Here is a 26,318-nt window from a genome sequence, read left to right on the forward strand (position 1 = left end):
TTATTTATGGGGTGCTGTCACGGGCGGCGCGGGCTCCGGGCGCCGCTTGAGCGTGGCCGAGGCGCCGCTGCTGACCATGACCGCGGGGTAGAGCGGCTCGAGGAAGGCTGCCAGGAAGCGGTAGAAGAGGCTGGCGCCACCCGCCAGGCCGTAGAAGGACAAGCCGCCGGCGTCGCAGTCGAGCGCCACGCCCAGCGTGCGGTGGTAGGCGCCGTGCAGCACGGTCTGCGCGTTGTCGTGCCACACCGATAACTTGAGCGAGTCCCACTCCAGGCACCACGAGTAGGGGTTGCGGCCCAGCAGGTAGACCACGCTGCGGCTCGGGCGGCCGCCGAGCGGGGAGCTGCGGTGGTAGGTGACGCCCAGGCACACCCACGAGTTGGACACCTCCACCTCCCGTCCTAGTGGCGGCCCTCGGACAGGCCGCGCGAGCACAGCATCTGCGGTCACTGCTTGAAGCCCGGGAAGGGGCCGCCCCCTGTCAGGGGCTCCAGGAGGATCCCCAGGTTCAGCACCCAGGGGGTCTCCTAGAGCTGGAACAGCTCGTCGCCGGTGGTGGTGGGGTCAAAGTTCAGGTTGCAGTAACCTGGCGGGTGGAGGTGGGGAAGCAGGGTCAGCAGCCTCCAGGGCAGGACGCTGGCTTGCAAGGCATTTGCATACAAGTCAGGGGATGCTTCCACCCACGCTCCTGTCCCCAAACTCAGCCCGCTGCTCAGACACAGCCTGCAGGGTGAGTGGGTGCTGCCCCAGGTCGCCGTCCTCCCCCTGCCATCAGACCCTAACATCGTCTCCCTTTGTATTTGTTCAGGCACACAAGACTGAGTGGGGGCCCAGTGAGGTGGCTCACGCCTGTAATCCCAGCACTTTGGGAGGCCAAGGCGGACGGATCACTTGAGGTCATGAGTTCGAGACCAGCCTGACCAACATGGTGAAACTCCATCTCTAATAAAAATACAAAAAAATTGGTAAGACATGGTGGCAGGCACCTGTAGTCCCAGCTACTCGGGAGGCTGAGGCAGGAGAATCACTTGTACCCAGGAGGGGGAGGTTGCAGTGAGCCGAGATGGCGCCATTCCACTCCAGCCTGGGAGACAGAGCGAGACTCTGTCTCAAAAAAAAAAAAAAAAAAAAAAAAAAAAAAAGGCCAGGCGCGGTGGCTCACGCCTGTAATCCTGTAATCCCAGAATTTTGAGAGCTGGTTAAAGAAGCTGAGGCCCATGTCCAGCAGCCGCATCCAGAGCTCAGCCAGGGTCTCTGGCAGCTGGGGGAAGCTCTGCGTTTCCTCACAGTTGATGCCCATCAGAGGTTCCATGCAGGCTGAGAACTGCTTCAGTCGGAGGAACCCCTGGATGCAGGGAGGGGCCAGAGGTACCACCCGTTAGCCAGGACCTAGGCCGATGCCACAGGCCCAGAGGCCTCCAGAACCATGGGCCGGTGGAGCAGAAGCTTCCCCTTTCCAAACCTGGGCATCTCCTTTCCCTCCTCCTAGCTATTTGGACATCAGAGGTCAGGGCTTTGCCAAGGGCTTGGCCACTGTGGCCTAGTGTGCATTAGGCAAAGGGGATTTTCAGAAAATGATGGGAGGATTTTTGTTGCGCCTTGAACTGCTTAGTAAAAGCCATTGCCAAATGCTTCCCATTGTGCACAGGGGACAAGGTGAGCAGTTGCCCTAGATGTCTGCCCAGGGTATGATGGCAGCTTAAAGGAAGCTGGAGTTCCCAAGCACAGGGTTTGGGCAACTCCAGGCACCGTCCAGAAAAGGCTGCTGCTTGGCCCCACCCACTACTTACAGCAGCATCTGTCCAGGCTTCAGGGCCAGGCCAGGATTGGGGAAGGAAAAGGGATTTCACGATTCTTTTTTTTTTTCTTTTTTTGAGACAGAGTCTTAGTTTGTTGCCCAGGCTGGAGTGCAATGGTGCAGTCTTGGGTCACTGCAACCTCCACCTCCTGGGCTGGAAAAGGGATTTCAATCCAGGCTATATAGATTGTTCTGGTCTCACTCTCAGCCATGATCCAGGGAAGTCTGGAGAAACTTAGACTGTGTTAGATGCCTGGAATCCCATGTGTTCCAGGAAAACCAAGGCAGGAAAGTTAGGGTAAGGCTGAGCTCTGAAGTGGAGAAAGCCAAGGGTGTTGGTGCAAGCTCAAGACAGAAGACCTGGAATGGGGAGGCTCCCTGAGGCAGGGGAATGGACACAGTGATGCACCCTAAAGGCTGATCTATGTGTGTGTGTGTGTGTGTGTGTGTGTGTTTTTGAGACGGAGTTTCGCTCTTGTTGCCTAGGCTGGAGTGCAGTGGCGCAATCTCCGGCTCACTGCAACCTCCGCCTCCTGGGTTCAAGCAATTCTCCTGCCTCAGCCTCCCGAGCAGTCGGGATTACAGGCATGTGCCACCACACCCGGCTAATTTTTGTATTTTTAGTAGAGACGGGGTTTCTCCATGTTGGTCAGGGTGGTCTCGAACTGCCAACCTCGGGTGATCTGCCCGCCTCGGCCTCCCAAAGTGCTGGGATTACAGGCGTGAGCCACCGCACCCTGCTGTGTGTGTGTGTGTGTGTGTGTGTGTTTTGTGTTTTTTTTTTTTTTTTTTTTGAGATGGAGTTGTGCTCTTGTTGCCCAGGCTGGAGTGCAATGGCATGATCTCAGCTCACTGCAACCTCCGTCTCCCAGGTTCAAGTGATTCTCCTGCCTCAGCCTCCCGAGTAGATGGGATTACAGGCGCCTGCCACCAAGCCTGGCTAATTTTTGTATTTTTAGTAGAGATGGGATTTCACCATGTTGGTCAGGCTGGTCTCCAACTCCTGACCTCAGGTGGTCCGCCTGCCTCGGCCTCTCAAAATGCTGGGATTACAGGCATGAGCCACCACTCCCGACCGAGATCTGATGTGTTTGTGGGTGGAGGGAGAGTGGAAGCTGCGATGGGGCCTGAGCCAGAGGCAGAGGGGTGGGACCTTGCCTGCAGACGTTGCTGGTCACTCTGGTTGATGAGCAGGGTGTGGAGCCAGACGCTGTCTCCTTCCAGCTTCAGGAGCTGGTTGTGGCTCTGCTGGATGGAGCTGCTCAGCATCCCCAGGGCGGCTGCTTCCTCTTTCTCCACGAAATCCAAGATCTGCATCTGCAGCTGTTTGACCTCCTGATGATCTCCGAGAAGTGGGTGTTCGCCTTACCTCGCATTGTCTGGATCAGTTTCTGGAGATTGTGGGGTGTGTAGAGAGGCATCCGTGAGCTCCACTCCAGCACCACCACTGTCACAGCCCGGAGCCCACCTAGGCATCCTGTCCGTGACTGCCTGGTCCCATGCCATCCACTCAGAGTCCTGGGAGGTCCCTGCAGCCTGATGCAGGGCACTGGGGAAGCCTGGGCCTGGGGTGGGGTGGGCCAACCTTACTGAGAGAAAGGCCACCCAACCCTGGTGCTTTTGGCTGTCAGCAGCGATGATCAGCATCTGCTTCCCCACAGTGTCCTGGACCTTTTGAACCTCGACCTGGGGTAAGGTGTTGGGGGAGAGGAGGAGGGGCCCCTGATTCAGAGAGGTGGCCTCAGAGAAGCCCTACTGCAAACAGGCCCATGTCCGAGCCCAGAAGAGACGTCCCTCATTCATTCTTCTGCTCAGCTTAATGAGAATGAGAGTGCAGTGCTGGATGGCCCACGGCCTAGCCCTCTGCTTGGAGGGCTGCTCCCACTCCCTGAGAGCCTGTCTCTAATTCGAAGGAATCAGGTTATTTGCTTCTAACAGTGATGATCATAGGGTTTCAGGCCACAGGAAAGGGCCTTGGAGAGCTCAGGAGGCGGCAGGGCCAGAAGGGGCATAGCAGGTATACAGCCATGTGGGCGCCCTGCGGCAGTGCTGCCAGGCCCAAGTCCCACATAAGCCTTTAGTCTCCACCTATCCCAGCAGCGGGGATTTTCATTGTTATATTACACAACAGTGCAATTCCAAGTGCTGTCCATGAACCACTGCTGGCTCTTAGCAACATAAGAAGCTCATGCCAGGTTGTAAATCAATGTAGTCCTTCCTTCACTGACAAAGTCTTTTTTTTTTTTTTTAAGGTGGTGTCTCGCTTTGTCCCCCAGGCTGGAGCACAGTGGTGCAATCTCAGCTCAGTGCAACCTCTGTCTGCCTCCCTGGCTCAAGCCGTATTCCCAGCTTAAGCCGTCTTCCCACCTCATCCTCCTGAGTAGCTGAGGCTACAAAATCTTGCAATGAAAAAAGTGTCAGCCGGGCGAGGTGGCTCACGCCTGTAATCCCAGCAATTTGAGAGGCCCAGGGGGGCAGATCACTTGAGGTCAGGAGATCGAGACCATCCTGGCCAACACGGTGAAACCCCGTCTCTACTAAAAATACAAAAATTAGCTGGGTGTGGTGGCGCGCGCCTGTAATCCCAGGTACTCAGGAGGCTGAGGCAGGAGAATAGCTTGAACCTGGGAGGCAGAGGTTGCAGTGAGCCAAGATCACCCCATTGCACACCAGCCTGGGCGACAGAGCAAGACTCCATCTCAAAAAAAAAAAAAGTATATATATATATATATATGCCGGGCGTGGTGGTGCATGCTTCTAATCCCAGCTAATTGGGAGGCTGAGGCAGGAGGATTGCTTGAACCTGACAGGTGGAAGTTACAGTGAGCTGAGACTAAGTTACTGCCATCCAGAGACTCAATATATATATATATATATATATATATATATATATATATATATACAGTATATTAAACACAATTTTTTTTTTTTTTTTTTGAGACAGAGTCTCACTCTGTTGCCCAGGCTGGAGTGCAGTGGTGCAGTCTTGGCTCACTTCAACCTCTGCCTCCCGGATCAAGCGATTCTTGATTCTCATGCCTCAGCTACTTGAGTAGCTGTGATTACAAGCGTGCGCCACCACGTCTGGCTAATTTTATTTTTTTTGATATATTTTAGTAGAGACGGGGTTTCACCATGTTGGCCAGACTCGTCTTGAACTCCTGGCCTCGAATGATCTGCCTGCCTCGGCCTCCCAAAATGCTGGGATTACGGGTGTGAATCACCGCTCCCAGCCTTAAACACAATTTGAAAATGGAGGCGGCCTGGCACCAGTGCTCACGCCTGTAATCCCAGCACTTTAGGAGGCTGAGGCAGGCAGATCATCTGAGGTCAGGAGTTCAAAATTAGCCTGGCCAACGTGGTGAAACCCCGTCTCTACAAAAAATACAAAAATTAGCTGGGCGAAGTGGCAGGTGCCTGTAATCCCAGCTACTTGGGAAGTTGAGGCAGGAGAATTGCTTGAACCCAGGAGGCAGAGGTTGCAATGAGTTGAGATCGTGCCATTACACTCCAGATTGGGCGACAAGAGAGAAACTCCATCTCAAAAAAAAGAAAGGAAAATGGAGGAAAGGGGGAGAGTCACACAACCTAAAGTGATGCGCTTGGATTTTGATATGTTGATAGAGGTTTCATACATACAATTCTGAATCGTTATTTAACTCACTAGTACTTTTTATGTCACAACATGACCCTGGTGACCATGACTTTAATAGCTGCTTAATTTTCTTCCAAGGAAATGTGAACAAAATAATGTCTTCATTTAGAAATATGACTGATGGGGGCTTGGCAGGGATTACTAGGCTCCGGAAGAGGCTGTGTTATCTTCCAGCCCAACTGTCCACATTTAGAAGTGACAACATTCATGAACTAAGTCAACATCCACCAAAAATAACATAAGATAAAGCTCACCGTTTTGGAACATGAAAATGACACACACAGACCTCACCCACCAATCTCTAAGCTGGGACGACAAACGCTTGCATTTAAACTTCTCTAAAATGTCAAATTAGCATATTCTTTCCCTCCATGTAAAGTTTCAATAAACTTGACTCAATCTGCCTTTATTTTAAAAACCTTACAAAAGATGTATTTAAATCCTTGAAAAAATTAACTTTAGGCTGGATGCGGTGGCTCAGGCCTGTAATCCCAGCATGTTGGGAGGCCAAGGTGGGCGATCACATGAGGTTAGGAGTTCGAGACCAGCCTGACCAACATGGTGAAATCCTGTCTCTACTAAAAATACAAAATTAGGCAGGCATGGTGGCACATGTCTGTATCCAAGGTACTCAGGAGGCTGAGGCAGGAGAATCACTTGAACCCAGGATGTGGAGGTTGCAGTGAGCCGAGATAGTGCCATTGCACTCCAGCCTGGGCAACAAGTGTGAAACTCTGTCTCAAAAAAAAAGAAAAATTAACTTTATACTGTGTGCACAAATAAATTTCTCTTATACAGCTAAATATGGTTACATACTTTGTCTAAAAAAATATTTTTTTCCACTAATGACACTTCACATGTATTTCTACATAAACTATCTTTCCATTCTTCTGGGAATGTGTCCTAAGAGCTGACAGACGGATGGTTGAAAATACCCTCACACGGCTGGGCACAGTGGCTCAGGCCTGTAATCCCAGCACTTTGGGAAGCCGAGGCAGGTGGATCACCTAAGGTCAGGAGTTTGAGACCAGCCTGGCCCACATGGCAAAAACCCGTCTCTACTAAAAATACAAAAATTAGCCGGGTGTGGTGGCGGGCGCCTGTAATCCCAGCTACCTCGGGAGGCTGAGGCAGGGGAATCGCTTGAACCTGGGAGGTGGAGGTTGCAATGGGCCAAGATGTGCCACTGCACTCCAGCCTGGGCAACAGAGCAAGACTCCATCAAAAAGAAAAAGAGAGAAAGAGAGAGAAGAAAAGAAAGAAAGAGAGAGAAAGAAAGAAAGAGAGAGAGAGAGAGAAAGAAAGAAAGAAAGAAAGAAAGAAACAGAAAGAAAGGAAGGAAGAAAGAAAAAGAAAGAAAGAAAGAAAGAAAGAAAGAAACAGAAAGAAAGAAAGAAAGGCAGGCCTTGACCACCCAGGCTCAAGCAATCCTTTTACCTCAGCCTTGAAAGAAAGAAAGAAAGAAAGAAGGAAGGAAGGCAGGCAGGCAAGCAAGCAAGCAAGCAAGCAGGCCTTGACCTCCCAGGCTCAAGCAATCCTTTCACCTCAGCCTCCCAAGTACCTGGGTTTATAGGTATGAGCCACCACTCCTGGCCAAGCATATATATTTTTCTTTTTTTGAGACAGGGTTTCTCACTCTGTTGCCCAGGCTGGAGTACAGTGGCACAATCATAGCTCCCTGCAGCCTTGAATACGATCCTCCTGCCCCGGCCTCCCAAAGTGCTGGGATTACACGAATGAGCTACCACATCTGGCCGATATTTTATTTTTATTTATTTATTTGTTTTTGAGACAGAGTCTCACTCTGTTGCCCAGGTTGGAGTGCAGTGGCGTGATCTTGGCTCACTACAACCTCCACCTCCCGGGTTCAAGTGATTCTCCTGCCTCTGCCTCCTGAGTAGCTGGAATTACAGGCACCCGCCGCCATGCCTGGCTCATTTTTGTATTTTAGTAGAGACGGGGTTTCACCATATTGGCTGGGCTTGTCTCGAACTCCTGACCTCAGGTGATCTGCCCACCTTGGCTTCCCAAAGTGCTGGGATTACAGGCGTGAGCCACCACGCCCGGCCCCAATCTTTTTTTTTTTTTTTTTTTAAATTGGGCAGTCCTCTGAATCAGAGTAAGTTCAGAAAGATTCTAGGAAAACCATGATCTTAATGAAAGTATTTAAGTAAAAATTAAAATGAAAATAGAAAACTTAGAAGCAATTTAATTGCCCTGTATAGAAAATTGATCAAGGAATTAATCTGGCTTCATGGAGTAACAGTTTACTCCAGGGGAAAGCTTTACTGATGAAAATCTTTCTGTGTGGTATGACTCTTATTAAAAATTTAGCTCTGTGCTGCCCCCTGGGCTTTATGGCTGGGGAGATCCAGTGATACTGAAATTATCTCCTGCCAGTACAGATGCTGTATCAGAGCCTCCTGCAAGTCCCAACTGGACTGTGGCCATGCAGAACTCCAGGGTTCTGGGCAGGTCCATGTCCTCTTTTGCAAGTAACTATTTCACTGGGCCCTGACCGAGATGGAACACCTAGTTCATGGGACATCAAGTGACCCTGTGGCCTGAGCTGCCCGTCACCAACTAGGTGTTGTGTATTACACCAACCGAATTAGGAGTAATGAACAAAAATTTTTTTCTTTTGTAGAGACAGGTCTTGCTATGTTGCCCAAGATGGTCTTGAACTCCTGGCCTCAAGCAATCCTCTCACCTCAGCCTCCCAAATTGCTGGGATTACAGGTGTGGGCCATGGTACCTGGCCAATTTTTTTTTTTTTTAAGAGACAGGTTCTGGCTGGGCATAGTGGCTCACGCCTGTAATCCCAGCACTTTGGGAGGCCGAGCCGGGTGGATCACGAGGTCAGGAGATCAAACCATCCTGGCCAACATGGTAAAACATTGTCTCTACTAAAAATACAAAAATTAGCTGGATGTGGTGGCACACGCCTGTAATCCCAGCTACTCGGGAGGCTGAGGCAAGAGAATCGCTTGAACCTGGGAGGCGGAGGTTGCAGTGAGCCTAGATGATACCATTGCACTCCAGCCTGGGCAACAAGAGCGAAACTCCATCTCAAAAAAAAAAAAAAAGAGAGAGACAGTGTCTCACTCTGTCTCTCAGGCTAGAGGGCACAGCTCACTGCAGCTTTGAAATCCTTGGCTCAAGTGATCCTCCCACTTCAGCCTCCTGAGTAGCTGGAACTACAGGCATGTGTCACCACGCCTGGCTAATTAAAAAAAAATTTTTATAGATGGGGCCTATGTTGCCCATCCTGGTCTTGAACTCCTGGCCTCAAGCAGTCCTCCCACTTCAGCCTCCCAAAGTACTGGGATTCCAGGTGCGAGCCTGGCAATTAGGAGCAATTAACATAGCCCAGAAATAGTGACTGCCTCTGAGACAGGGATACAATGACTTGGCACTTCGTGTTTATTTTGGAGGGAAGGAGAGATTATTTTTGCCTGTAGAAGGGTAGTTGTATCTTGTTCCATGGAGGCATGAAGTTGTTTTTTCACCATCTTTTTTTTTTTTCTTTTTTTCCGAGTCGGAGTTTCGCTCTTGTTGCCCAGGATGGAGCGCAATGGCATGATCTCGGCTTACTGCAACCTCTGTCTCCTGAGTTCAAGCGATTTTCCTGCCTCAGCCTCCAGAGTACCTGGGATTACAGGCACCCGCCACCACGCATAACTAATTTTTTTTTTTTTTTTTTTGAGACGGAGTCTGGCTCTGTCGCCCAGGCTGGAGTGCAGTGGCGCGATCTTGGCTCACTGCAAGCTCCACCTCCCGAGTTCACGCCATTCCCCTGCCTCAGCCTCCCAAGTAGCTGGGACTACAGGCGCCCGCCACTACGCCCAGCTAACTTTTTGTATTTTTAGTAGAGACAGGGTTTCACCGTGTTAGCCAGGATGGTCTCCATCTCCTGACCTCGTGATCCACCTGCCTTGGCCTCCCAAAGTGCTGGGATTACAGGCGTGAGCCACCGCGCCCAGCCTAATTCTTTGTATTTTTAGTAGAGACGGGGTTTCATCATGTTGGCCAGGCTGGTCTCAAACTCCTGACCTCAAGTGATCCACCTGCCTTGGCCTCCCAAAGTGCTGGGATTATAGGCATGAGCCACCACACCCAGCATTTTTCACCATCCTATGCAAGTTCAAGTATGTGCAGAAGCATATACATGTGAGGGGAACCAAACAGGTGGACTGAGCCAGTCACCACATTGTTGTCTCTCAGCCCCAAACCCACCCTCTGAACTCTGCTCCGAGCCACATTTTCCCCCTCCTAGCTCAACCTGGTAGGACAGGCTGAGGGAGACTGCAAGACGAGAGAAAAAAAGGAGGGACGATGTATTTCCTGTTGTGAGCCAAACCACAGAACACTGCTGTGTGCTGGCATAGCTGATTCCAGGAGTGGTGCTGGTTTCTTGGTGGTTTCTCTACCCTCTGAGAGGCAGCAGCTGCCACTGGCCAGCATGTCCTTCTCCATCGGTCCCCTCCTCTTGAATCTCCATCTTATTTTGAGACACAATCTCTGTCACCCAGGTTGGAGTGCAGTGGTGTGATCTCGGCCCACTGCAACCTCCACCTCCCGGGTTCAAGCAATTCTCGTGCCTCAGCCACCCAAGTAGCTGGGATTACAAGCATGTGCCACCATCCCCGGCTAATTTTTGTATTTTTAGTAGAAACAGGGTTTCACCATGTTGGCCAGGCTGGTCTCAAACATCTGACTTCAAGTGATCTGCCTGCCTCGGCCTCCCAAAGTGCTGGGATTACAGGTGTGAGCCACCACACTTGGCCTTATTTTATTTTTAGATTTAATTTTACATAGAGACAGAGTCTCACCACGATGTCCAGGCTGATCTCACACTCCTGGGCTCAAGCAATCCTCCCAGCTTGGGCCTCCCAAAGTGCAGGTGAATCTTTTTTTTTTTTTTTTTGAGACCGAGTCTCGCTCTGTCACCAGGTTGGAGTGCAGTGGCGTGATCTCTGCTCATTGCAACCTCTGCCTCCCGGGTTCAAGCCATTCTCCTGCCTCAGCCTCCCGAGTAGAGTAGCTGGGATTACAGGCACCTGCCACCATGGCCAGCTAATTTTTATATTTTTAGTAGAGACGGGGTTTCACCATGTTGGCCAGGATAGTCTAGATCTCCTGACCTCGTGATCCGCTCGCCTCGGCCTCCCAAAGTGCTGGGATTACAGGCGTGAGCCACTGCGCCCAGCCCTTTTATTTTTTTGAGGCGGAGTTTTGCTCGTTGCCCAGGCTGGAGTGCAATGGCGTGCTCTCGGCTCACCACAACCTCCACCTCTCAGGTTCAAGTGATTCTCCTGCCTCAGCCTCCCGAGTAGCTGGTCCGGCTAATTTTGTATTTTTTAGTAGAGATGGGGTTTCTCCACGTTAGTCAGGCTGGTTTCGAACTCCCTACCTCAGGTGATCCGCCTGCCTCGGCCTCCCAAAGAGCTGAGATTACAGGTGTGAGCTACCGTGCCCGGCCAAATCTCCACTTTAATAACCCCAATGTCTTCCCACTGTTCTCAGGTCCCAGGAGTGAGGACTGCACCCTGCAATCCCTACATTGTGATGCCTCAGTGTCCACTCCTGCCCTTTCCTTTCTCCACTACCAGTTAACAACTGCTGTGGTCTCAATTAGACCCTGACGGATGCACCCACGCATCCTGTTCACTAAGCTGTATGAGTCCATTTTGTCTCCCTACCTGAAAGTGCTGTCTGGAAGGGACTAACACCTTCTGAGGATCCCATGCCCCGCCTGATGCTGAAGTGATCAATACTTGTTTGTTGGTTACTTGTCACCAAACGTTCCTCACTCATCCTCTTCCTTGTACCTAGTCACTCACTCTCTTCCAGAAAGACTTGTCCCTTAAAAACCATCTCATGGCCGGGGATGGTGGCTCATGCCTGTAACCCCAGCACTTTGGGGGGCTGAGGCAGGAGGATCACCTGAGGTCGGAGTTCGAGACCAGCCTGGCCAACACAGCAAAATACTGTCTCTACTAAAAATACAAAAATTAGCCAGGCGCGCAGGCAGGCGCCTGTAATCCCAGCTACTCAGGAAGCCGAGGGAGAATTGCTTGAACATGGGAGGCAGAGGTTGCAGTGAGCTGAGATTGCACCACTGCACTCTAGCCTGGGTGACAGAGCGAGACTCCATCTCGGGAAAAAAAAAAAAAAAAAAAAAAATCTCACACTCCTCCCCTTGTCTCTTTCCAGCTCTCTGGTGGGCAGCCCATCTGTCCCACCTTCTGTTTCTCTGCATTCTCTGGGTCTTTTCAGATTCAGTAAAATGAAAGGGAGGAGGGAGAAGGCCCAACACCCCCTTTGGTGGTTTCAGTAGCAGGAGAAAAGGACTTGGTCAGCTGTCCTGGTAGGAAAGGTAGTTAAGTCATCTCCTGAAACCCATGTGAGAACCATCGACAGGAAGTGACAGTGGGAACCAGGAGACTGCAGTAATGGAAAACACACCACAGTTCTTGAGATTCAGAAGTTTGTTTCATATCTTTATTCACACAAAAAAAGTCACAGCATTTCAGACTATTCAAACACACAAACAGGAACAGAGGGTGCCCACCAGTGACAGCCTCGTCCCTAAGGTCCGGATCAAAGGCCACGCTGGAGGGTGGGGTGTCCTCTCGGGCCTCCTCTCTCATCATCCCGTGGCTCCCTGCTCCCAGCCTCACTGACACCCCCAAGAGCAGTTACAACTGTGCAGAAACAAAGCCACTTTAGAGGAGGCTGGGCCCCACCTCATTGCCATGGAAAAAGGCCAGATTCTGAGGAAAAGACAGAATCAGTGCTACTGTGTCATCAGTTGCGGGATGCTGGGCACTCCTGGGCCTGGCTGGCATCACCTGCATCCCAGACCTGGGGCAGAGAAAAAGGCAGGACCCTCCCCACTTGGCAGTACTGGGCAGCAGAGAGTGTGGGTCACTGGTCACGTGACAGCCCCAAACTGCCACGCAGACCTCTCTGATGTGATCAGCCAGACACTCAGAGGGCACAACGCTTTCAAGCAAGAACACCAGCCTGGCTCCTAAAGGGGGTGGGTGAAAAACGCTCCCAGAAATCTTAAGAACCCAGAGTCCTGGAGCGCTGGAACAATACAGGTGTCATTGGGTTGCAGCGAGGAGGGAAATTTGGTGAACACCAGCCCTCCGAGAGGGCGGAAATACCACTCCTATCTATTTCCCAGAGCACGTGCCTGTGCCTTGGGGCTCAAGAGCAGTCTTTTCATGGCGGCAACTATGGAATCTAAGAGGAATGAAGGAAACGGCGCCCTCAGGAGGTGCTCAACATCGGTGTCTGCCCCCCAGGCCTCCTTGCTGAACCTGGTGAGAAAGCTGGGGTTGGTCTAGGAGCTCCAGCCCACGCTGATCAGGCATGCCCCAGGAAAGCAGACAGGGACAAGCGCCTCAACGAGACTGGGCACAAGGCCGCAAACCAAGCTGCTTTTCCTCTGTCAGTCTGATGTTACTCATTGGACCTGGCCAAGGAGCGCCTCTTCCAAAGTCCTCCATCCTACCCGGCTCAGAGCAGTCCTTCCCGTGATCACTACTTTCCTTGGCTACATCTAACTTTTTTTTTCTCTGAAAGATACGACTGGATGGATGCCTGTGACTCTTGAAGGGGTGGCTGCTTTTACTGAGGACGGCAGTTCATCTAACACTTCACAGCTGTAAAATGTGGCGCATAGGTGTGTAGACGTCGATGTGTCAGCAGAAACCCCTGTATACCGGGTTCTATGCTATGCTACAGATACAGAGAAACAAAGAGAGTGAGGGTCCTAGGGAAAAGTTATGCCATCTGGGCATGGTCAGGTCAGAAGCTCAAAAGACATTTGGCACAGTCTGCAGTCATTTCCAGAAACTACTACCCAGACGTACCTTGGCAAGCAGGTGAGCTGTGGAGCACACAGGACATCACTTCCGAAGGTGCCCAGGAGCACCTGGCTCGAGGATGCTTTCATAGAAGGAGAAGTCCCCAGAGCCCCTTCCCTTTCTCTGTGCCACCTGCCATACTACTGAAGTTATTCGGGGCAGACAGGGTCCCCTGGCTCCACCGCATTCCATGACTGCTCAGCGAGACCCACATGCTCAGAAAGTGTGGACACAAACTCTGTGGATGCAGCCCGAAAGAGGGTGCTGCCGCATCCGGATCCTCGCCAGCATGGCACTCCAGAAAAGAAAGTAATGGCGGGGGTCGGGGGGGGGGGTGGTCAGAGACACAGGGGGTCCCCAGACTGCCTAGCACATACATACATACCACTGGGGACAGTACAGAGGGGAGCAGGTCCGCCAAGGTTAGAAACCAAGAGACACAAATATTGCACATTCAGTCAAGGCATTTCCAAGACAGTCACAGAAATAACTCTCTCTGAGACACAACATAACACATTTGGCAACTTTCAAAGAAACAGCCTTCCCCACTCCAAGCCATCAAAGGGTCCATAAGTGCCTTCATCTTTGGTCCAGTTGAAAAAGCCAGGGAAGGAAGACAGGGTCAATAGGGAGTAAGAAGAGGCTGCAGGTGCAGTTGCTACAGCTCCCACTTGTCTGTCTGACTCAGTGCAGGATGCCGCCTGTCTCAAACCTCCTCTTGGAGGGAAAACAAGCTCTCCAGAGGGTCCCGGCTGCTGGAGAAAGCTGAGGCAAAGCTGCATGTGGTGGCAGCCGGGAACCCCAAATCCAGAGCAATGATCACCAACCTCCAACCACAACAAAGGACACCCCATCCTCCCTTTCCTTGGAGGCTCTATTCATGGGAATGCGGGGTACTCTGGCAACTCTATGCTTTACCTAAAACCTCAATTCGACAAACTGCAGCTAGAACACTTTGCATCTGCTGCAGGTCTTGGAGGGTGCACAGGAGGGACGGTGTTCCGAAGCAGCTGCTAACGTCCACTGTGGCACACATAGGGTGAAACCATGGCACGGCACGGGAACAATCCTCTTGGCTCCAGCGTCCTTAAAGTACAGGCCATTTCCAAGGAGCTAGGCCTTCCGCCCTCATCCCCCCGATCCCCGAAAGGCTCCGACTGGGAACCCAGCCCAGCTGCTGTTGTGAAGATCTGTTCTAGTACTGGCTAAGCAAATGAAAGCAGGTTTCTGAAAAGGTATTCTGCAGCCAGAAGCCGCACTGTCTTCGGAGTCCTGCAGGTGGGGAGGGAGTTCCTTTAGTTTTGACCAGAACACTTCTTCACAGGGGGCCAGGATCAGCTGTGCTTTGCAGTGGCTCGGTCACTGGACAGGAGCGAGGTTTCACTTCACAGAGGGGCTCTGCTGACTGCTCTCCTGAAGGTCTGGAGTTTTTGGGGTCTTAGTTTACATCCGCGATCCTCTCTCCTGAAGAATCTGAAAGTTGGAGATGGGGGAGAGGCTGAGGCTGCTGAGGGAAAGACAGAGATGTCGGGGGATGCTTTCCACTGGACCCGATGAGTGGCATGATGGTCCTGTCATCCCAGGAAGCAAGCAGGGGTGCAGCCGCAGCCTCACCCGCAGTGCTTCTGGTGCGAAACACTCTCTTGCTGGGCACAGCTGGGTCTAAAGCTTATATGCTGTTGGACCAAAGCTTTGCCAACTGAAAGGAAGTGGTTCCAGCTTACCTGGTATCCATGATTTAGAAGCTGTGTGTGTGTGTGTGTGTGTTGGGGGTGAGGGGGGTGCACAGTGGAGGGAAAAGAAAGTTTTCCAGGAACTTAAGGGAGGTAAAGGTCACCAAGGTTAAGAAAACACCCTTTTCTCCTGAGGCAGTGAAAAAAGCACAGTTTTAAAGAATAAACGCAAAATACCTTCCAAGTCTGAGTTCAGAAATCCTACCCTGTAGTAATTAGTGGCAACCAGCTTTTCTTTTTCATTGATTTGGCAGAGGATGGAGAAAGTCTACCCTTTTTAGGTTCATATTTTCTAACTAAAAACACCTGTCAGTGCTCCGTAAATCCCAATTTAAATTACAACAGTCAAAAAGAACAAAACGAGGGGAAAATGCAATGCTGGCTCTAGAAGGCCAGGGAAGAAGTGAGGAGCAAGAGTTCAGGAAAAGCCCACGGAGGGGGTGCGAACAAGCAAGCCAGAGGCAACTGCCCAGGGAAGGGGCTCCTTACCTTCGCCTTTTCGCTCGGCTCTATGACAATGCCATTGGTAGAATTATTTAGTTCTCTGGAGACAACACAGAGGAATTCTGCCTGATCCTCATTGCCGTAGTTATAGGAAGATCCGATGCTGATGAGCTGATGAACCAAGAATACAGTGAACATTCATGTGGCAACCTTAACATACTTTCGAAAGTGCTACACAAATCACCCCTCTTCCGACTGAACTTTTAAGTTATCAAAGGTTTAACTCTTTATATGAGTTCTCTGTGACTACCAAAGCCCCCGGGGAGAAATGGGCCTGTTCTTCATCAGGACATCATTGGTGAGGCCTCCCCAGGAGGAAAAGTATGAGCTCCACTGTCCCCTCACCCAAGCTCTGAAGTCCCCCCCCAGTCAGTGGCAGGATTAACATGCCCACGCCCCGTCGAGCACACCAAGGGAAGACAGAACGCATCTGCCAACAAAATGGACACTTGCTTCAGTCACACACACAGCTGGCTCCTCTATCAGCAGAAGCCCTAGACTGGAGACAGGAGGCTCTGGAAAGCACCAAGCCAATCACTGATCAGCTACTGGAAATCATATGCTGCTGGTACTTTTTATTTCCAGACAGGGTCTAGCTCTGTCACCCAAGCTGGAGTGCAGTGGTGCAATCACAGCTCACTGTAGCCTCCACCTCCTGGTCTCAAGTGATCCTCCCACGTCAGCCTCCTGAGTAGCTGGGACTACAGGTGTATGCCACCATGCCTGGCTAATTCTTTTATTTTTGATAGAGAAGGGGGGTCTCGCTATGTTCCCCAGGCTGGTCTCCGAACTCCAGGACTCAAGCAATCCTCCCACCGTGGCCTCCCAAAGTGCCGAGATTACAGGTGTGAACCACCGTGCCCAGCATGCTGGTACTTTTAACCTTTTTGGATAATAGAATTCAGAATTTAATTCTAAAGAGGAAATACACACGCAGGGGAGCAGCTCAGGCAGAGGGTGAGGGCATCCCAGTGAGCAGGCGAGGCCTCACATGGGTGGCATGGCTGACTATGGTAGGATGGGGCTGGGGGCGCCTCCGCCTGTCTGAAACAAACTTCCTCATCCAGAAGGGAGGCAATAGGAACACCCTCCGTCTTCCCACGGGACAGTAATAAGATGAGAAATTAACAAGAAATTATTCATTTTAGTTTCACAAAGAATACATTAAAAAAATCCTTTGCTTAAGAGCTCATATTAGGAAAAATACTTCTGGAGTGGAGGGCATTAAACTCTTGGCAACGTTTTACAACCCATGCCCAGTAAGAACCAGGATGACAGACACAGGCAGAGTGGATTCCGTGGTGGAAGCTAAGTGTGAGAAATAATCACCGCTGGCTCTGAAGGCAGAGACAGCTTTGCACTTGATCTGTGAGATAACAGCATTAATGCAAAGTGTGAGTTTTCTTTTAGAAGGTAAGCATCTGGTGAGATAGCTGTTGACCTGTTAAAACTCTACATATAAGTAGGCATAATCCGTATAAAATCATATTTACTCAGGCGGTTGATCCCAGGGTGGCGAGTGGCGGCGACCGAGACCCTGAGTGCAGCCTGACCCGCCCTCGCACGCACGCCCTCCCTGGCCGGGCCCACTCGCCGCGCGCCTAGCCATGAACCTGGCGAGCCAGAGCAGGGAGGCCGGCGCCGGCCAGCTGCTCTTTGCCAACTTCAACCAGGACAACACAGAAGTGAAAAGGGCATCAAGAGCAGCTCGTCTTGGCTGTCGCGCTGTTGTCTGGTTAGTTCCAACCCTGGTTTCTGAAAGTATCACCTTGGAAGGCTTATGTTAGAGGACTTTTTTGGCTTTTTGAAATTGAAGTGAACCAGTTAATAAGTGGCAGAGGATCACTTGAATGTGAAATAGAAATATCAAGGACTACATTTTTCCAGTGGACACCACAGCTTGTGGGAAGTTAGTGATGTAGCAATGTCTGTTTTAAATGCCATGTCTAAAAGGTATGGAATGAAGAAAGGGACTTGACTTTCCAAAAAAAAAAAAAATCGTATTTACTCTATTCGCTCTGGCCTTCCTATGTTTTGAAGGCAACAGAATTTAACAAGTCTGCCATCTAATGGAGGAAAACAGTGAAGCTCCAACATAGCTTTGTTTTGATAGCTCAATCGTAAGCACGAGGCGGAGAGAAGTAGGGGAAACGGCCGCACCACACTTCCCATGGCGCCTGATCCTTCCTAGCACAGCTGTTCACCAAGCTCTTCATGGTGGATTACATAAGACATTCAGAACCAAAAAGTTCTGACCCTGGGAAAAGAAATGGAAGGATTGTTGTCGAATCCCAGTCTCCTTTAGGGACTCATTCTACAATCCCTGTGAGGGAACAAAAACCAAAGGCTTTGAGGCACTTCAAGCCTAAACTGCTCGTTGGCTCCCCTGGAAAGTCTGGGTGTGAAGCTAAGACATGATGCTCCTCTGTTTCCCCAACTCCTCACGTACCACTAGGCCAGCAGTGCCCACCAAATGGCTCTTTGCCCATGTTTTGGAATAGGATCCCACCTGGCCGTACCCGTCTCCCATGGTTATTAATTGGCCATCCACACTGATTGTTTGAAGAGCTGCAGACCCCTTGAACGGGGCCTGGGATTGCTGCTCTGTTAAAAGATGTACCTGTTCGAATTTCCAGCCGTCGGACATCGTGGACACCATCTGCGTGAGCTCTTCTTCCTGACACTGCAGGACTCTGTACACGTGCTTCACGGGGCCCTGCAACGACCAGGCGCAGACTGAGAACAGCACCAAGGACACCACAGTTTGCAGCTGCCCCAAGGAGGCTCTTCAAATGAATAAACACTGAAAAGGAGTTTGCTTGGAAATCTTTTCTTGGCAGCCACCCACTATCCCCTTTTACAAGTAGTACTGTGGCGTTTCTTTTTTTCCCTTCTCTTTAAAAAATGTTTTTCTTTTTAAATGACCACAAGCCAGCATACTGTGGCTTTTCAATAAAAACGTATCCAAAGAGTGAAAGAAAAAAAAGGTAAAATAATTCTGAACTTCAGAGGGATGAATGCTTGAGCAACTATGCCAACAAACTTAGATTTAATCCATTTCCCCAAGTCAAAAATAAAGTAAAATTATTATTATTATTTATTATTATTATCATTTTATTTATTTATTTTTGAGACGGAGTCTTGCTCTGTCGCCCAGGCTGGAGTGCAATGGTGCAATCTTGGCTCACTGCAGGCTCTGCCTCCCAGGTTCATGCCATTCTCCTGCCTCAGCCTCCCAAGTAGCTGGGACTACAGGCGCCCGCCACCACGCCCGGCTAATTTTTTGTATTTTTTAGTAGAGACGGGGTTTCACTGTGCTAGCCACGACGGTCTCGATCTCCTGACCTCATGATCCACCCGCCTCGGCCTCCCAAAGTGCTGGGATTACAGGCATGAGCCACCGCGCCCGGCCTATTTATTATTATTTTTTAAGACACATTCTCACTCTGTCGCCCAGGCTGGAGTACAGTGGCGCGATCTCAGCTCACTGCAACTCCGCCTCCCAGGTTCAAGCGATTCTCCCGCCTCAGCCTCCCGAGTAGCTGGGATTACAGGCGCCTGCCACTAAGCCTGGCTAATTTTTGTATTTTTAGTAGAGAAGGGGATTCACCATGTTGGCCAGGCTGGTCTTGAACTCCTGACCTCATGATCCACCTGCCCTGGCCTCCCAAAGTGCTGGGATTACAGGCATGAGCCACCGCACCCAGCCTTATTATTATTTTTGAGATGGAGTCTCACTCTGTTGCCCAGTCTGGAGTGCAGTGGGGTGATCTTGGCTCACTGCAACCTCCACCTCCCCAGTTCAAGCGATTCTCCTGCCTCAGCCTCCCGAGTAGCTGGGATTACAGGCATGTGCCACTACGCCCAGCTAATTTTTTATTTTTTTTCCTTTTCTTTCTTTTTTGAGAGAGTCTCGCTCTGTTGCCCAGGCTGGAGTGCAATGGCACCATCTCAGCTCACTGCAATCTCCGCCTCCCGAGTTCAAGCGATTCTCCTGCTTCAGCAGCCTCTTGAATAGCTGGGATTACAGCCGCCCACCACCACGCTTGGCTAAGTTTTGTATTTTTAGTAGAGATGAAGTCTCACCATGTTGGCCAGGGTGGTCTCAAACTCCTGACCTCAGGTGATCCGCCCGCCTTGGGCCCCCAAAGTGCTGGGATTACAGGCATGAGCCACCGTGCCCAGCCAATTTTTTTGGATTTTTAGTGGAGATGGGATTTCGCCATGTTGGCCAGGCTGGTCTTGACCTGAGGCGATCCACCCACCTCGGCCTCCCAAAGTGCTGGGATTACAGGCATGAGCCACTGCGTCCGGCCGACAATGCTGTATTTTTTCTTCTATGTTTTCTCCCAAAAGAGGTATAACGATCGCTGGGTGCAGTGACTCACGCCTATAATCCCAGCACTTTGGGAGACCGAGGTGGGCGGATCATCTGAGGTTGGGAGTTCAAGACCAGCCTGGTCAACATGGTGAAACCCCATCTCTACTAAAAACACAAAAAATTAGCCGGGTGAGGTGGCACGTGCCTGTAATCCCAGCTACTCGGGAGGCTGAGGCAGGAGAACTGCTTGAACCCGGGAGGCAGAGGTTGCAGCGAGCCGAGATCGCGCCATTGCACTCCAGCCTGGGCGACAGAGTAAGACTCTGCCTCGAGAAAAAAAAAAAAAAAAAAGAGGTATAGCTATCATTAACCAAAGTACTAAGGATTTCAAAGATTTCCTTCCATATTACATATAGTACAAATCCTCTGAAGATTTTAATTGGTTGTAACCACTTATTTTGGAAACCAATTGTATAAGTACAAAATTCAGAGTATCACAAAAGATCTGTGATGTTGGCCACAGCTGTCAAAGTCCCAGGTGTTTAAGATGCCATTATACTGCCTCTTTTTTCTCCCTTCCAAAGTAAACCACTTGTGCTCTGAAATGCACCAGGATCAATCACCTACAAAAAATACTATTCTAAGAAATAGGAGTCTGGGTATGGTTGCTCACGCCTGTAATCCCAGCACTTTGGGAGGCTGAGGTCGGTGGCTCGCCTAAGATCAGGAGTTTGAGGCCAGTGTGGCCAACATGGGGATACCCTGTCTCTACTAAAAATACAAAAATTAGCTGGGCGTGGTGGTGCACACCTGTAATCTAGCTACTCGGGAAGCTGAGGCAGGTGAATCGCTGGAACCCAGGAGGCAGAGGTTGCAGTGAGCTGAGATCGCATCACTGCACTCCAGCCTGGTCAACACAGCAAGACTCTGTCTCCAAAAAAAAAAAAAAAGAAAAAAAAAGAAACAGAGGAAAGTAGTTAGGTGGCAGCCACTAAGAGCTAAGAGGTCATGAAACCAAAGGTAGGGTTGAGGCCCACATCTTGGGCTTGCTTGGCTTGAATCCTGCATATGTGAGGGGCTACAGGTAAGTTCAAGGAGGTAACATGTTTGAAAATCCACACACAAAAAAATAAAGAAAAATACAAAATGAAACAAAACGAAAATCCACACACAGCCAACTTCATCTTAGAGCCACATACAACAAGTACAAAAGAGGGTGTCTTTGAATAACATCAAATCCATTTTTCAGTTTCACTACATAAAAAGGATGGAAAGATAGTTAACATCAAAAAGGTCTTGACATTCCTAGAACAAAAAAGCTTCCAAAGGGGTATAAATCCACAAGCCTTCAGAATCTAGAAGACTAATTAATTTAATTGCGGTCATCAAACAGAAATCTTATAATGCTCTCCACGAATTAGCTAATGATGAAGAAGGGAGAATGTTCAGGTACCATGACTTGAATCATTTCAAATTACATAATTCATGGTACTTTAAAATCTATAGTAAGCAATCATTTTTTTAGAATGTGGGAAATTGAGGATAAGGCTAGATTACCAAAATGTCTAAACTATTAAATATCTACAATAGTGAAAGATACCACGTAAACGTAAGATAGCAAAGAGACTGGTGACACTGGATCACATTCCAAGTGGTAATCTGCAAACCAACTACAAAGCCACCTTTGAACATCAAAAAGGAGCCTTTGAGCTGTCAGCTAGATGGGAGAAAACTAAATGAATAAGCCCTTCTCTTCACTTTTGCAAACTGCTGGAGATGAAGTGGATAAAAGAGTTAATTTTTCATCATTAGTGTCAGTTATTCATCCAAATATTCCAGTTAGAGCCAGAAAACTTTTTTTTTTTTTGAGATGGAGTCTCACTCTGTTGCCCAGGCTGGGGTGCAGTGGTGCCATCTCAGCTCACTGCAACCTCTGCTATCTTAGTTCAAGCGATTCTCCTGCCTCAGCCTCCCAAGTAGCTGGGATTACAGGCGCCCGCTACCACACTCAGACAATTTTCGTATTTTTAGTAGACAGGGTTTCTTTCTTTCTTTTTTTTTTTTTTAAGATGGGAGTTTCGCTCTTGTTGCCCAGGCTGGAGTGCAATGGCATGATCTCGGCTCACCACAACCTCCTCCTCCTGGGTTCAAGCCATTCTCCTGCCTCAGCCTCCCAAGTAGCTGGGATTACAGGCATGTGCCACCACCCCAGCTACTTTTGTATTTTCAGTAGAGATGGGGTTTCTCCATGTTAGTCAGGCTGGTCTTGAACTCCTGACCTCAGGTGATCCACCTGCCTCAGCCTCCCAAAGTGCTGGGATTACAGGCATGAGCCACCACGCCCGGCCAGTAGATAGGGTTTCACCATGTTGGCCAGGCTGGTCTTGAACTCCTGACCTCAAGTGATCTGCCCTCCTCAGCCTCCCAGAGTGCTGGGATTACAGGCGTGAGCCACCATACCTGGCCTAGAGCCAGAAAACTTTGATATATGAAATCTAACACAGAAAGACCAAGGCATTATTTTTTACTTTTAAAAGTAAACTTATGCCAGGCATGGTGCCTCATGCCTGTAATCCCAGCACTTTTGGAGGCTGAGGCAAGTGGATCACTTGAGGCCTGAAGTTCAAGACCAGCCTGGTCAATATGGTGAAACACCATCTCTACTAAAAATACAAAAATTAGCCAGGCATTGTGGCACACACTTGTAATCACAGCTACTCAGGTGGCTGAGACATGAGAATCACTTGAACCTGGGAGGCAGAGGTTGCAGTGAGCCGAGATCATGCCACTGCACTCCTGCCTGGGTGACAGAGCAAAACTCTGTCTCAAAAAAAGAAGAAAAAAGAATAATTTTCCTGCCTTCTTAATGGCAGGAAAATTCTGTGCTGCAATAGATTATACCTAAAGCATCTACTACCAGTATCTGATGGGAAAAGAGGCAATTATGCTACAACACAGGTAGTCATGGTGGAGCACGACTCTGCCTTCTGTTAACTCTGTAGTTGCAGTTTCTTAAAACAGTCTAATCGCATGAAAGAGAGGGTCTATTTTCCTGGCTATACTTCAAGCTTCTTTTTTTTTTTTTTGAGATGGAGTCTCCCTCTGTCGCCCAGGCTGGAGTGGTGCAGTGGTGCGATCTTGGCTCACTACAAGCTCCGCCTCCTGCGTTCACACCATTCTCCTGCTTCAGCCTCCCGAGCAGCTGGGACTACAGGCACCCACCACCATGCCCGGCTAATTTTTTTTGTATTTTTAGTAGAGACGGGGTTTCACCGTGTTAGCCAGGATGGTCTCGATCTCCTGACCTCGTGATCCGCCTGTCTCGGCCTCCCAAACTGCTGGGATTACAGGCGTGAGCCACCGCGCCCGGCCGACTTCAAGCTTCTTGAGGGCAAGGACTTTCAATTACTTACAGAATCCCAAGGGCCAAATAGAAGCTATTATGGCCATTCAAACACACGACAAACATATGACGAATGGCAGGATGTGAAATAGATGTGCCGTAACATCTTTCTTTCCTCTCACTAGGTGGGCAAATTCCCTTTCGCTCTTGTTACTGTATCTGAGTTAATATCAAAATCAAGGCCAGGTGCGGTAGCTCACACCTGTAATTCCAGAACTTTGGGAGGATGAGGTGGGCGGGTTGCTTGAGTTCAGGAGTTTGAGACCAGCCTGGCCAACAAGGCTCGTTTCTACCCAAAATACAAAAAATTAGCCAGGTGTGGTAGCTTGCAGCTGTAGTCCCAGCTACTCGGTAGGCTGAGGTAGGAAAATCACCTGAGCCTGGGAAGCCAAGACTGCAGTGAGCTGTGATCATGCCACTGCACTCCAACCTGGGCAACGGGAGTGAGACCTTGTCCTCCCTCTCCCCGCCAAAATCAAGACACTATCATAAAGAGCAGCTTGATATTATGTTCTTAGAAGCATGGTTCAGGCCGGGCGCAGTGGCTCACTCCTGTAATCCTAGCACTTTGGGAGGCCAGCCTGGGGGAGAGAGTGAGACTCTGTCTCAAAAAAAAAAAAAAAAAAAAAAAGCAGGGTTCACAAGCAGCTGCTGAAGCCTACCCCATGAGACTGGTTTCAAGTGGCTCACAGGAGCTGCATGTGACTCGATCACATGCTAAAGGCTCATCTCCATAAAGAGCGGCCAAGCTGGGAGCAGTGCCTCACGCCTGTAATCCCAGCACTTTGGGAGGCTGAGGTGGGCAGATCACCTGAGGTCGGGAGTTCGAGACCAGCCTGACCAACATGGTGAAACCCCATCTCTACTAAAAAAATACAAAAATTAGTCAGGCGTGGTGGCACACACCTGTAGTCCCAGCTACACGGGAGGCTGAGGCAGGAGAATTACTTGAACCTGGGAGGCAGAGGTTGCAGTGAGCCGAGATTGCACCACTGCACTCTGGCCTGGGCGACAGAGCGAGACCCCATCTCATAAAAAAAAAAAAAAAAAGCGGCCAACGGGTGGAACCAAGACCTCTATGGTCTTTAGGAGGGAGACATACTCAGGCAGAGAGCAGGTTTTAGACCTGAAGTGCCCTGGGAGCCTCCTCCTGCCATCTGGTAAGCAGCGACAATCTTCTCATTCTATTGGGACATAGGCCTATTCTGTTTTCTTTGTGGTTTCTTCTTTTCTCCTGTGCAGTTTGGCTGATTGTGCATTCCCTGCACTGCAAACGGTGTTCCACACACACCTCCAGCTCTAAGGGTAAAGGCATCCTTTTCAAATCACAGACCGACCAACAGAAGCCCACTTGAGACATCCCTCCTTAACAGTTCCAAATACATTACTTGTGAAGTTCTGTTCTCATTGTCCCGTATCCTTTCCTTAACCAGCCGCACAAGGGACGCGATGTTGTAAAACTCCGCTTCCTCCAGCACACCTGGAACAAGGACAAAACTGCAGTCAGATAGGTGCGAGGGATTGCCAGAAAAACACCAAGGAGAGGCTGAAGGTTACATGCTTGCTAAAAACTGCTTATTTATTTACTTATTTTTTGAGACGGAGTCTTACTCTGTCACCCAGGCTGGAGTTCAGTGGTGCGATCTTGGCTCACGGCAACCTCCGCCTCCTGCGTTCAAACGATTCTCTTGCCTCAGTCTCCCAAGTAGCTGAGACTACAGGCACACACCACCACACCCGGCTGTTTGTATTTTTTTCCCCCCGCCCGAGACAGAGTTTCATTCTTGTTGCCCAGGTTGGAGTGCAATGGCATGATCTTGGCTCACTGCAAACTCCGCCTGCTGGGTTCAAGAGATTCTGCTGCCTCAGCCTCCCAAGTAGCTGGGATTACAGGCGCTTGCCACCACACCTGGCTAATTTTTTGTATTTTTAGTAGAGACAGGGTTTCATCATGTTGGTCAGGCTGGTCTTGAACTCTTGACCTCAGGTGATCCATCTGCCTTGGCCTCCCAAAGTTCTGGGATTACAGGCGTAAAGCCACCGTGCCCGGCCAATTTTTGTATTTTTCGCAGAGACGGGGTTTTGCCATGTTGGCCAGGCTGGTCTCAAACTCCTAACCTCAAGTGATCCGCCCACCTTGGCCTTCCAAGTGTTGGGATTACAGGCATGAGCCACAGCTCCTGGCCTAAAAACTGCATTATTTAAATGTAAATCCAATCTCTCTCCTTCTGCTAGGAAATATCTCTTTGCTATTTTCGGTAAACCCATGACCTTTTCTCCAACATAAATTAGTCAAACGCCAGGGTATGTTCTGCTCACTCCATTTCAACCCTCCTTTCCCTACCTGGCACCTGCCCATTAGCTGCAGGACACTTTTCCCATATGTCACTTAGTTCCTGGAACTAGTCATGTTGGACACCTCCTGAACTTGATATTTTTGTCCAATCTGCCCTCAAAGGGACTGGGGGTGGGGATGGAGGTGTGTGTACAAATTTATGTGGGCCAAACTTAATAGGATGCTAATCATTTGAACAATATAAAAGGCAACCATTTAAAGACTTGCATGCTAAATGAACTCAAAGGCCTTAGGGCAACTATGAGACGTGTGATCCTACAGGAACAAATTTGCTATAAAGGCCATTATTAGGACAACTGACAAAACTGCAATATAAGCTGTAGATAAAAGCAGCAGTATTAAATTTCCTGAGTTTGATAACTGTACTGTCTGTGGTTACATAAAAGAGTATCCTTGTTCTTGGGAAATATATACAAATATTAAGGGGTGAAATCTGCAATCTATTCTCAAATAGTTCAGAAATAACTGTGGTGGGAGAGGCAAGCGGATGGGGGTAGGGAGGGGGGAATAGAGAATGAAGGACAATGCAAATATGATTTTAAAAAAAAAGGTTGGGCATGGTGGCTCACGCCTGTAATCGCAGCACTTTGGGAGGCCAAGGCGGGTGGATCACGAGGTCAGGAGTTCAAGACCAGCCTGACCAACATGGTGCAACCCCCGTCTCTACC

General features: G+C 49.7%; 1 protein-coding gene and 1 pseudogene across 2 annotated transcripts in view; both read right to left on the minus strand.

Moving 5' to 3' along the window:
* Nucleotides 1-12,106, minus strand: LOC101151424 (E3 ubiquitin-protein ligase TRIM65-like; annotated as a pseudogene).
* KCTD2 (potassium channel tetramerization domain containing 2) overlaps nt 11,927-26,318 on the minus strand; it is an 18,807-nt gene continuing 4,415 nt past the window's right edge. For both annotated transcript variants that reach the window (XM_063706113.1, XM_004040955.5), the window contains 4 exons: nt 24,683-24,774; nt 18,191-18,286; nt 15,556-15,681; nt 11,927-14,806 (listed from right to left, as the gene is read on the minus strand). In XM_063706113.1, the coding sequence (XP_063562183.1) occupies nt 14,777-14,806; nt 15,556-15,681; nt 18,191-18,286; nt 24,683-24,774 (344 nt within the window). In that variant the 3' untranslated portion in view covers nt 11,927-14,776. The remainder of the gene's footprint in view (nt 14,807-15,555; nt 15,682-18,190; nt 18,287-24,682; nt 24,775-26,318) is intronic.

The sequence above is a fragment of the Gorilla gorilla genome, chromosome 4 (genome assembly GCF_029281585.2).
Source record: "Gorilla gorilla gorilla isolate KB3781 chromosome 4, NHGRI_mGorGor1-v2.1_pri, whole genome shotgun sequence".
NCBI lineage: Eukaryota > Metazoa > Chordata > Mammalia > Primates > Hominidae > Gorilla > Gorilla gorilla.